The sequence below is a fragment of the Amblyomma maculatum genome, chromosome 8 (genome assembly GCF_055883805.1).
Source record: "Amblyomma maculatum isolate TAMU_Amacu chromosome 8, ASM5588380v1, whole genome shotgun sequence".
NCBI classification, from domain to species: domain Eukaryota; kingdom Metazoa; phylum Arthropoda; class Arachnida; order Ixodida; family Ixodidae; genus Amblyomma; species Amblyomma maculatum.
Window position 1 is genome coordinate 122394928 of NC_139351.1, and position 13006 is coordinate 122407933.

The window sequence follows — 13006 nt, forward strand, 5'->3', positions numbered from 1 at the left end:
GTGTGTGTGTGTGTGTGTGTGTGTGTGTGTGTGTGCGTGCGTGCGTGCGTGCGTGCGTGCGTGACGTAAGCGCAATAAATACTGAAGGGGAAGCAAAGTTTATCGCGTGCGTGTATGCTAGCTGCTCTTCTCAGGTGGCTATCAGAAGCTTCAGGCGATTTCACAAACAAGACTACTATTCAAAACGCCGAGCGCGTGATCCCGCTTTGTTTTCTTTTTGTTTTTACCAAAACAATTTTAACGCGCTAGCATTAAAAGCCTAACCGATCAACACCGATCAACTATGAAATAGGAATATGGCCACAGTCTGCGAATCGAACACCATGACCCCTTCATGTGCGGTATACGTAGAGGAGCGAACAGCTGCGACACTAAAAAGACAGCTGTGACACCAGATCAGCAGAGGCAGAACAGTAAGGGCAGTATGGCACAGAAGTTCAAGCGGAACATGAAGTCAGCCGAGGTACGCAAAGCGTGGCTGCACAAATGCGATGTCTAAAGCTGATCATGGGATAAAACAGTGCCGCGTATAGTGTTTGTCATGCTAAAATTCAACGTTTTTGGATTTTTTGAATATGGCAAACTTTATGATGGTACTGCATTCACTAAGCATGACGCCAGCACAATATCAAGGAAACCTGTGCTATTTGTCTGTTTACGTGTTCGAAACATAATAAGGCGGCATTTTGCAAATGCGAACACTTATTTGATTCTCAGCGAGTCCGCTTTTTTCAGACCTCATATCTGTTCGGTTATACGCTTCGGATTACGAGCGGAACTTCGGTGATTTGCCCTTTCAAGGATGATGCTAATGTGATAAGTTAATTGTTTGCTTACCTTGTATTGCCGAGGAGCACTCCCGCCGGATAGCAGTTACGGCGCACACCGTCAGTCAGATGCTTTCTCACGCGGGACCATAGCTTTGTGTCTGCCCTCGCTTTCACGGGCCTGTTTTTTTAAAGAGCGTTAACTTTGATGCATCTCACGTTTGGCGATTTCGCGTCGGTTTGTCTGTGTTTGTAACGTGACCACCAAGGTCTTGAGTTAGAATTTCGCCTGTCCGAGGCAGCGTTCACCATCGTGGGTTGCCACCCTGCAGCCACCCACAAGATGGCGGCCACACTAAGTCCCACCCTTGGGGACATGATGCCACCCGAGATGGTGGCCACCTTAAACCCACACTAAGCCCCCCCCCCCCCCCCCCCCTCGCCCCCTCTTTAAAAGGGGGCGTATTATAGACCGTTACTACGAATATATATTTACCTGTATCGGTTCCGCTACTCCCCATCCCGACAAAGGCCACATCTGATATCATTTGAATACGTCATTCGGCTGAAATTGAGGCACTGTGGGTGTATAGAGAGACCGGAGTGGTGTCTGGCGATTAGTTGGGTTAGTACGTGTAAAATTAATAGTTTAAATCTACTCTCGCTATGATGTGGTAGTCGCACCTTGGAACTTTTGAGGTCCAAAATGGTCACAATTCGCGTTGAGATGAACGTACTCTTGGGAACCACTGGTCGCAAACACATGCGAGAGGTACCAAACGATTCGTCTCGACGAGACCTTGCCAAGCGAGGCTGCAATTAACGATAACTTGGATATATTAGGGAGAGGCGAAATCTAGGTTCTCTCTGCCCCTATGGCATTTTACTCGATGCCGAGTGTTGAAAGTGATGATTGCAGGGTTGGCAGAAAATGGTGCAATTTTGTGTTTAAGACTTGATGTAAAAAAGAGGAATAAATAAATGTCAAACGTACACAGAGTCATGGTTCAAATAATGCTGTAACCACTAAAAAAAATCCACGAGCTAACACTCTTGCAGTTCATCGTCTATCAGACGGTGGCGGATTTTATTTCTTATCCTTGACGTTCGGTTTGTAGTCATGCGCATTCTTTCGTTTGCGAAGTGTTATATACTGATGAACGGATCCGCAAAGGACCTTCACGATAGCCCCTGTCTCGGTGGCTATCTGGCCTTCATTGTCAGCTGTTCAGTCTTCGCGTGCTTTGGCAAGCTCGAATTTTCCAGGCGGAATTGCTCATGTGATGGTGCATGTGTACACCTAGAGCGCGGCATCGGCAGTCATGCATGGTAGGGCCGTCACTCTGCCGAACAGCTGTCGTGTGGCGCAGAAATGCAAGCAGCAACGCGTATTATAATGCCCTCCTTTCTAAAGGGCCCATGAAAAAAAAAAAAAAAAAAGCTATTTACTAAAACTAGAAAACGTGCACGAGCGATAGGTATCTCATCAGTCCCCTCTACAACGCAAAATATTTAAATCTAGCTTCATTAGCACCGATCATATCGGTGATAGAAAATGATGCCCCTCCTCTCCCCCCTGATAAAATAGAAAAGATATCCTTCCATATAGTATATCGTTGTGAATTTCTTCGTCGCCGCGGCAGACTGTATAGCATCTCAAAGTCGCTCGGAAATATGGATAACATAGCAAAGTCCACGGATCACTAGTCGCTCCCTATTTCTGTCTTAAAACTTAAATTAAAATAAGAGGATCACCCGCTTATGCCACCGTCTCTGGCAATGAGGCAGCCCGCGGACTGGCCCGAGGTCTTTACAAAGGGGCTGACCCTGTTCCTTTCTGAGGCTGTTGAACATTGCTCTAGTCTTCTGCATATTAAGTTTAGGCCTACCGTTTTATTTTCCTTGTATGTTATTAATCATTTTTTTTTGTAATTCGTCACCTGAGCTACTCAGCTGTATAGTCAATGTCATCAGCGAATCTTATAAGACTGCACCATTATTGCTTAATGCCTGCATCACTGCTAAAACTAAGATTGAATCAAATGCTTCCTTGAAATTGGCAAGTGTAGGGTTTGGTTACATTCCGAGCATTTTTCTGTCACCTGGTTGATAATATGGATATGATATATAGTAGAGTAGCCTTTACGAAAGCTTCTCTGATACTTGGTTGACTGAACTCTAAGGTTGCCCTGATTCTATTCGCAATTGCCTTAATAAACACTTCATAAGTAACAATCTGATTGATCTGCAATTTTTCAAGTCCTTGACATCCGCTTTCTTCTAGATCAAGATAATATTAGCGTTTTTCAAAGATTCCGATGCAGTCTCATGAGGCATTGAGCATACAAGTTGGCCAGCTTTTCTGATCCTATATCCCTATACTTCCTTGAACAAATCTGCAATTACCTTATCCTTCCCAGCTGATTTCCCCCTCTTTTTATAGCTTCAAAAGTTTTCTTCACTTCGTTCTTCACTACTGGAGGAACGCCTGATTGTTCTGCACTACTACCATTATCATTATCATTCTGACTCGGCTCTGCAGAAACTACGCGAGATGTGTCCGCGAGATTCATTATTTATTTATTTATTTATTTATTTATTTTATTTATTTACAGAACGCTGCAGGCCCTTTAGGGCCCTTGCAACGGGATATTGGTGGGATTTTGGTATATAGACGATTTTACAAAGGGGTGAAGGGTGCTGCCATATTGGAGAACTGGGCTGCTCTCGCAGCACAGGAAAGTGTTGACGACTTCCCCCCTTAACAGCCTAGTCAAACCGGTTTCTCCAAGGGTCGTAAAATGGTCTATATAGTGACCGATAGTTATAACTAGCGTTAGATGATAGTGATGAGAAAGAGAGATAGAGAGAGAGGGAGAGTCTCTCTATACCACGGTGCTCTATACTATCATAGAGATAGAGAGCGAGAGAAGAAAAAGGTTTTTCCAGAGAGAGCTAGAGAGATTATTTCCCTTTCTGTCTCCTCTTTTCTCTCCATCACCTTCCCTATCTCTAGAGAGAGGTGGAAGAGAGGGAGAGATACAGGCCCCTGATTCCTCTCTCTCTCGAGGAATCAGGGGCCTTCCATGGTCGCAGCAGGGCGCCTAAAATGTTTTCGCCTTGCTGCATGTAAGCTTTCAAGTGCTACTCTGAAATTTTATTGGTAATAACATTGCCCGCCTTGTCTCTCATTGCATAGATTTGATTTTTGCCTATGCCTGTTGTTTTTTGTAAACCGTTTTTAGGCCACCGCGGTTTTTAGAGCATGCCCGATTTTCTCCATATTATGCTTTTTCATCTCGGACACTTTATGCTTGTTGATTAGCTTTGATATCCCTGCCAGTTCAGTCCTGTCTTTGGGGTTTGATGCATTTATGATTTGGCTCTTCTTAATCAGATCCTCCGTTTTGTTTAGATAGTTTGCCGGTATCCTGTCTAACTATCCTACCGCCTACTTATACTGTGCACTCAGTGGTGATATCTCTGAAATTGCCATTAATTCCTTATACACTAAGGTCACCTTAGGTTAAAGCGGAATATCTGTTCTGTAGCGATATTCTGAATTCCTTTACTTCCTCTACTGCTAAATTTGTTGATGACCTTCTTCCATTCTAGTTAGCTTGTTTTTTTTTCCTCTACAAATCTAGACTAATTCAAGTGCATGGCCAATGCATCGTATATATCCGACTACGTCTACATTCGGCACAATGCGAGGATTAAAGCGCAATATAAAGTAAATTTCATATTTAGTCTCTCCACTCTGACTTTTTGTTATTACGTGTTAGCTATTCATTATTTGTAAGTTATTCCGTTCTGCGAATTCAGCATCTCTAAAGCCAGTGTCGTATTCACCCACTGCCTCGTCTTCAGACTACTACTGACAGGAAAATATTTTAAGCAATTTCTTTTTCCTTTCCACACGCACAGCATATGCCCAGGTGGTTAAGCCAGTACATCCTAGTGCGCAGTACGCCTCTCCTCGCTTCGAAATCAATGAGTTTTCCACATAATTCATTAAGCAGGGCCCAGGAGATACTCTGGCGCCAGCTACAAACCCGTTCCTTTCCCTGCCCCAAAGTATATTCGTATATATTCAAAGAGCAGGTTGACCCCAAATGCAAAGTATGGCGTCGACGCCACTTTAGACCATATTACATGGGGATGCGCGGCCTATCCGCCACCTGCCGGTTTGCTGCCAGCTCCATCTCTGTAGGAGTGGGAGGCCGTGCTGTGCTGCTCGGACCCGAACATCCAGGCGCGGGTCACTGAATGGGCCGAAGAGGTCGTCGACAGGACGCAACTGGCGGCCATCTGGCGTGGCCAATGATCAAACTGAACTCTCACCTCTTAAAGCCGACGAAAATAAATGTTCTCCCATCCCATCCATCCATTGAATTATAACAGATATTTTATACCACTGCTTGTCTACCCCCTACCCCGCTAGAAAAGTAGCCATCAGGTTATTTTCAATTCCATGGGAAACCACTGATCACAGGTCACCTCATACCTCGTGTCTTACTCCCTGATTTGGCGTACTTCGACGTGTATACCTACTCCATGCTGCTTTGCTCGAACCTCGGATCTCACAGTAGCGGATCACTTTGCGGCGCATATGTAAGAAGATCTAAACATTGTAGAGCAATGAATGGCAGCAATTTTGGACCAGCTAACGTAATTGCATTGCGTAAAGGTTACTGCTTACGGAATTCTCATTTCATGTCTCCTTGCATCACTTGTGTCGTAATGCGTGTCTGGTGCTGTGATTAAAAACCGCGCGTAAATCGCTTCCCGGACTAACATGTGCTGCCACCTGGCTATTGTGTTTACAATCACCCATTTCATAAAAAAAAGATCAGACATATTTAGTAATTAGTTAACATATCAATAAATAAAATGTTTTATTACAAACATTTTTGTTCTTTTTAATTTTTGTTTATTTTGAGTCGGCAGCACCTAAGGCAACGCCTAACTATCCTAGCCTAACCGAAGCGACTGAACCACTGAACTTGACGAAACCAGCAGGCAAATAGGCAACGACAAGTTGTCATGGCGGCGCCCTGCTGTAAGAAAATCGGTAGTGTTGCTATGTGTTGTTTGAAAGTGGTATGCGCTGCGCTCATGTCTTTGCCTCTATTGATTCGACAATAGAGGCTGAGTAATTCGACAGTGGTTTTTATTCGGTTATGCTGGTGTCATAAAGGACAATGGAGGCCACAAAAGTACCAGAGGTCGACTTAGAAAGCCGCGTTGTCACTCCTTCAAGTTCCAATGGTCTCATACCGAATGCAGTCGTAAGTGCGATTTTCCGGCTTTGGTTCTGTGATAACGCCCGTTCTGCGTATCCGCTTCTTAATTTTTTTTTTTTCAGGCGTCCGTCCCAATTGAAGGCCACGACACTGACATCTGCTTCATGGATTTCACAGACAAGCTGTTCGTTGTTATTTCCCAGTACAAGAAACTGGGCAACCTCGTAAGTTTGTCAAGTAAACGGAAGGAGTGGTGATTGTAAAAGGGGGTGTAAGTATGGCGGTGAAGTTCTCAAAAGTTGTGTTTCTGCTGCTGCGTGGTCTGATGAATGACTTAAAATTCTTAACTGGTTTCAATTGGTCGGTAAGATGCTAACGGTTATTTAGTTCGTTTGGTTTTTTTATACTATAGAAATACTTTTTTCTCCCATTGCTACAGAATTTGAAAGCTCGCTAATTGGTCGGACAGGTTTATGAACTATTTCCACTTCTTTGTTCCAGCCGAACCACCACCTATCAAGACCAAATGGCTCGCCAATTGAACTCAGATAACATATCCATTGAATCGAAAATGTTTGAATTGCATAGCCGAAACAACAACAGAAATTCAGTTTGGAGTTTTGTAAGGAGACATCTGCCTTTGAGCCAACGTTTTTGCAAGTCAAAATTACAAAAATTACCACTGCTTACGGAAATCAAGTGAGCATGCATCACACACATTGCATGCATCACACACGTGCAACAACTAGCATAGGTTCAATATGTATCCACATAATACATTTGCATCAACTTATATACTCCATTTGTGGGTCTCTCCTGCTGGGGCCAGTGACACTTGAAGTTGAAGTTTATTTTTGAATAAAAAAACAACGTACAAGAATATACAGCGAGAGGTCCCATGGTACAAGACCGCAGGTGGGACTTCGCCGACGACATCTGGCTTTTCAAAAACACTTTGTGGTGCGAGAACATGCATGTACACATGGTGCGACTCAGATTTGCAATGTGCACAATGCCTGGCATCCATGTGGAACGATGCGATGAGGCCTGGTCACCGTGTAGTCATTAGTCGCAGTGGCATCAGTTTATGGTGGGATCAGCTGATTCAGTGCCCGGCCCTTTGGTATTTGTGTCTTCCCTTCAATGGTGCACGGTGAGCAATTGGCTACCACAACTTCTTCACGTGTATACATTCATTGTAATTGCATTAACTGGCACAAGATAAAAGTAGGGGGTATGCCAAGTTGCCAATCGAGGAGGTGGCATATTTCCGAGCGCGAATGGTCATTTCGAATGAAGTTTGTCTCAATGCAGCAATTAATCTCATTAGGTTCCGATGTGTAGCAGGCAAGTGTTTACTAACTTAAGGGGCACTTGGAGGCGAGGTTTCCACTGTATTCTTGACTTGTACCCGACTATAATGCTTTGTATTCCTATCTGGGTACCATCATGCAGCATGCTTAAAATAACTTTGACTCATTATATCCTTCATTGCGAACAAGGCTTCCATGTGGGAGCTGCAAGTTCATTCCATTTAAGCTTTAGTCCGATGCATTTTTATTTTTTCGTCATGTTTTGTCCTCCAGATACTTGTAACAAAAGACACTGCAGCCTGCGCCGACCTTCAGGAGCCTGTGTATACCACGAAAGTTCTGTTCGGGAGGGACGAGGTATCGTGTGATTGCCTACTTCATTGCCAATATGCGTGTTGGCAGGTTTTCTATCATTGTCGATAATGAAAAGTGCAAGAGTAATTGCTTCACTGCTCAATCTGTCACTGATAACTTAGATCCACGTAAGCAGCATTTTTTTTTTTTAATCCTTCAGCTTGGAGGCTTCCAGTTTGTTGTTCTTATATTTATTGAGTGTAAACCACATGTGAGCGTAAGAGAGCCCTATCCTGCCGTAAAAAGCCCACTATCAGTCACATTTACTAGGTGGCACGTTCCTGTACTAATTGTAACTAATTAATTTTGGGCATGCAAAACCAAGTTTTATCGTTCATGACTATTTTGAAGTTGAAAACTTTTAATGCACATGGCACTAGTAAATGTTTGTTGTACTCTGGAAGCCCCAGAAATATTTAGGTGAAATTAGCCAATCTAGTTTGCATGCAGACTTTCGGCAGCCAGCCAGACTTTTGGTAGGCAGTGGGATTCATTAATGCCTCCTTTGTATTGCCTTAGAAACCATGAACTTTAAAGAGCCCACACACAGTCATATGACTGCACACCAATCAAGTGTGACATACAGAGGCCCTGCACGTTGATGAGTTGAGCGGAGTGCTTTTGCAACCTCAATTCAATGGCCAAATGCTGTTGCACCTGAAGGAGCAAAAGTGCTGCTAGTGCATTCTTTTCAGAATATTTGCTATTTCATTAATTACTTTCAGGTCTACGACTTTATTCATGAGTAATCTTTCACTTTGGCTGCATTTTACTCAAGTTGCAGGAGTGTTGTGATCACTTAATGAAAGTTTTAATATCACACTATAATTTGCAGTGTCATAGATCTCTAGTCCTCTTGGTGCGTAACTTAGCCAGTTTGAGGTATAATAGGAGCATAGGAGCAGTTACAGGAACATTCTGTTAGTCTCCTGCTGCCCCATGCTGGTATTCGAGCCAGATTATGTTTATTTTTTCACTCCAGGTGACATTATTGGCGGTGAAGCATCAATATGTGCAATTTATTCGTCATTGCACTTTGTGCAGTTTCAAGAATCTTGTTTTCTTAGAAACTCTCAAGTTGCGCTTTGGAACATTACACTCAGTAAACCAAACCAAAACAAAAGCCAAAAAGGGACTGATGCGATTTATAGAGTGGGCATGAGTTAGTGAGGCCCTACTGGAAATTAAAGGGTAAACAAGGACTTCGGTGGCTCATGTAATATAGTGAACAGACACCTGGAGGGTCGGTTCCAAAGCAAGGAATATTTGGCTGGGACAATGGAAAGTCGGGTTGACAGACTAGATTTGGGGGTCTTGTTGGGATGGGTGGCTGGCTGCAAGTCGCAACTGTTGTGACAGACAACTGGCTAGAGTTAGGCGAGCCTTTAAATGTGATTTGGCTGGTCACGTTGACGACGTTTCATCAGTCAGAAGCGTTTGAATACTGATCTTGGCTTTCTTTCAGGCTGAAGTCCATGCAGCTGCAAGACACATCGTGAATAGCATGCAGTGCCCCAAGCCTGTCCTCCTGAGCCTTGCCTTGAAGGAAGTCTCACCACCCACCGTGCGAAGTATTGCTGCTGCAGTGGCGACACAGCTGGCATCAGTCATTTCGCCGGGACACCAGAACCTGAATGTTTCCTAGTGGTTGTGCCTGCTGCCAATTTCTCCTTTGTGTTGTGGTGTCAGAGATGTTGACTTTGTAACAAGCTCACACACCATTTTTTTTGGAATTGTTGCTCATTTTTGACCATATCATGCCATGCTAATAAAGGTTGTCATTAGCGTTTGCACAGGTGGTGATTGGGCGAGGAACGTTGACCACACTTACTACTCAGAAGGTAGTCGGTACAAAGAAAAAGAGGATTTAAGACTGTTTGGGCTAGCAGCACTGTTTGCCAGGAGAGTTGTACAATATTTTGTGTACTTGAAGGCACGTGCACTACTGCAAGGAAACGAAATTTCTGCGACAGTCATGTGTTTGCTTTGAATGCGGCATTGTAACATGGACTGGTGATCCATCACCACAGAAGCTTGAAAGAAAAAGAAAGATGTTCTGGCAACCCCCTGCAAATCCAGCGAGAAAACAGGAAAGTTTAAAGCAGTTGCATTATTTTATGTGTGATTAAGGTTTCTATCTTGCTAGGGATTTTAGGAACTAGCTCTGGCAGTATGGAATAGATGCTCAGGGGTTTAAATTATCATGCTATCTGTCTAGTGTATAGTTGTACTTAAATTGTTGCATTATGTTAAATAATGCAGCTAGAGGCATTTGAAATGCATGAAAGTAGCCAGTTCACAGAAAGCTTCAAATGGGGCTTGTTTCTTGTTTGACTTCACTTGTTAATTCTGCATGCACAACTGGAGGCCGTTATAGCAGCAAGTGTATCTATGAACAAATATAATACACAATTTTGCTTTTGAAGGGATTGAACTGCTCACAATAATAAGATGAGTGAGTAGAGGCTTTTCGGTTAAATGTTGGAAGTAAACACATAAGTGACACCTACCATCTAGCTGATGGTGTACTTAAGCATCAAATAGCTTGAGGCATATTACTGGTTATTCACTGCCATCGAAAGTCCAGCCTACAATCATAGCTACTGTCATTGCCTTCTTTGCATGGAAATACTAGCACCTTTCCTATCTGCCAGTGCCAATAGGCGCATGACTCGGTCAATGACTTGTCAATTCAAGAAATGAGAGGTAACGGGTTAGATTTGTGGCTTGGCTTTATTTGCATCACTCAATGACTGGCTTAAAGGGACATGGAGGATAAATTGAAGTTGACCTATATGAATTGATTACCGCATTTTTATGAAGAAGGAGCTTATAGCTTTCACTAAAAAGCTGAAGGTAGCTAGCAAAGATAAAAAAAAATTTAATGCAGGGCTCTGTCTGTTCTCCTGCAGGTACATGTATATATGTGATCTGCAATCCATGTTTTTCATTATCTGATGATCACAGTGGGCTTGGCAGTACATGTGACTTGTGAGAGTGAAATAGGTTTAAAAGTTGTGCTGTGACGTAGTGCGCTTATAGCATATTAACACGTCGAGCGTCCAGTAAGCCCTTGTTAATTTTGAAAGTGCCTGTACCTGATCCCTCTGTTCCATATATTGTTTTGATGCAGCTGTAAGGAGATGCAGCACTCGGAAAAAAGTAGGAGTTTGTGACTACTACTACTTTACTGTTTTTTTTTTTTTAAACCAAATCATACGATTAATGTAGTATTGCTACTAAATCGAATACAGATTGAATAGTGATAAATCCAAATCAAATGCAAATCAAATGTGTTTATAAATATTCACTGCTTGTGCAAATATTTGTGAAAATTAAACAATGTGAAACAGGGGAGACCTAGCAGCAGCAGCAATGTGGAGCAAGAACTTCCGGAGTTGTGAAAGATGTAACATTGACCTTTTTGACACAGTCAGTAATAACTCTGTGACCATCAAGTTGTACGTATAGGATGATAACCTTTTGTTATTGACAAGAGAAGTGAATAAACTAGCACTAATTCACAGAATGCGAGACTAGCAACAGCTGATTTCTATAGCTGTGGCCTCTTTAAGTTAGCCGCATATACCGGTTGCAGCAACATGGAGTGCGGATTCTGTGTGGGCCAAGTTTTTTTGGTACAGTTTTTGAAAAAAAAAAACATGGCAGGCGTCAGTCAAACTCCTTGTTAATTTTTCAAACAGCGTTCAAAAACATGAAATTGTATTCAATTCATTTCAGATTTTGAGCATGAACTATTTGGTTCATTCAAAAAATATTATGTATGATTCTTTAAAATTTTCTAATATTTGTGCACCCCTAGAAAAATGTCAATATATGTACTTAACTTCACCTTGAGACTTCCATTTTTACACTTGAACTTCTTGCGAGGCAGTGAAGAAATTCTCCTTATCACCAGAAATAAGCATGTTAATGAAAAGCAAGTGTATTCATTTTCATCGAAATGTGGTTTGAAATAAATCAAATTAAAAGAAAATGAGAGTCCGTTGATTTTACTTAACAGCACCGGTATGGGATCCTTCTCTGCATTGTCTCCTTGACGCTTATTTTGAGCATGAAGCTTTGGCAGAAAGATTAAGTTTTTGGGTGGATTATGAAGTAAATAATTGAATGTGGGCATTTCGTTTCCTTTGCACTACAAACTTAATTTGGACGACGTTGCACTTCTGATGAATAAAAATGCAGTATATATGCGATAAAGTAGCCCTTCAGGAGTGCCGAATGTTATTGCAAATGCAAACTACAACATAATTGAATTTCTTCCTAAATTACTGTCGGGTAAATCGCTCGGTTTCTAGTGCTCAAATTTCACACAGAGGTGCCGTATATGAGGCAGTCACTTTTATTTATGTTTCATTTAAGCGACTTTCTGACAGTGAGAATTGGAAATCCGTGCCACATATCGCAGTGCTGCATCAAACAAGGATTATTAGCTGCAGCTTACTGGCAGTGACATCTCGTGCCACTGTACTGTGGCGAAAACAGACAAGCATCAGATGTAAAATGAAGTCCTTTCTTCCTGGGGTAAGAGATGGCACAGCTTTCATCAAAGTGTCATAGAGTCTAGTGCTGCTTTATAAGACACAAACTCCTGAAACATTCTCACCAAATCTGACTAGCACCTTACCCAAACATAGTATAGAACGAAAATTATTGCCGAATGCCACTTCTGTGCAAAATTAAGTGCAAACAGGCCTATGGTGAAGATGAGAGAAGCCTTTCGGAAGGTGCTTTGCACAATGCAAACCTGAGAACTAGTACTCATTGACTGCTAATTGCTTTCATCTGCTTAAAAGCAAACAAACTTGGCACAATGGTGGTTTTAATTCAGGGATGCATCCAGAATTGATTAGGTGGATGCCTCATGACTACCCCTTCTCATTTTAAGTGTTCACATGTGCAGTTAATTACTGAAGGCTATTTCAACATTGCACAGCAGAGAGAAAAAGGTGTGCTGGAACCACAATCTGCTGCAATTTTGCATTGGATTTTTTCAATAGCATTGTACCCGTTAGCTGCCTGGGGCTGGAGTCCTCACTGCATACCACTTTGCAGACACATCATTTTTTCTGGTTCTTAATTTGCTGCTAACTGTCGCGTCATAATATAGTCGGATAAAAGCCACCAGAGGTCCCGGTTCACAGCTGAAGGGATCAGTACTTCAAGCCCTGTAGACCAGTGAAGAATTGTGTAGTGACATCACCAGTGTTACACTGTGATCTTTTGCTTCCCCGGGTCCTTGCAGCGTAGTGTGGCCTCCCAGTCTTCCCAAGTTCGGAGTGGCACCGATCTGCCGGGGGGAGGA

The 13006-nt window shown here is 42.6% G+C and overlaps 1 protein-coding gene across 1 annotated transcript; it reads left to right on the plus strand.

Moving 5' to 3' along the window:
• The first annotated feature begins 5752 nt into the window (after positions 1–5752).
• LOC146182412 (proteasome assembly chaperone 3) lies at positions 5753–11677 on the plus strand. The gene is made up of 4 exons (XM_084577500.1): positions 5753–6058; positions 6136–6237; positions 7600–7683; positions 9146–11677. The coding sequence occupies exons 1-4, from the start codon at positions 5972–5974 to the stop codon at positions 9323–9325; spliced, it is 453 nt and encodes a 150-aa protein (XP_084433626.1). The 5' UTR covers positions 5753–5971; the 3' UTR covers positions 9326–11677.
• The last annotated feature ends 1329 nt before the right edge of the window (positions 11678–13006 follow it).

Bases quoted from the DNA above. Each gene is read 5' to 3' on its own strand.
- LOC146182412 (XM_084577500.1), top strand. From the start codon at position 5,972: ATGGAGGCCACAAAAGTACCAGAGGTCGACTTAGAAAGCCGCGTTGTC. The intron at 6,059-6,135 runs GTAAGTGCGATT...TTTTTTTTTCAG, and splicing joins GTCTCATACCGAATGCAGTC to GCGTCCGTCCCAATTGAAGG. The intron at 6,238-7,599 runs GTAAGTTTGTCA...TTTGTCCTCCAG, and splicing joins ACAAGAAACTGGGCAACCTC to ATACTTGTAACAAAAGACAC.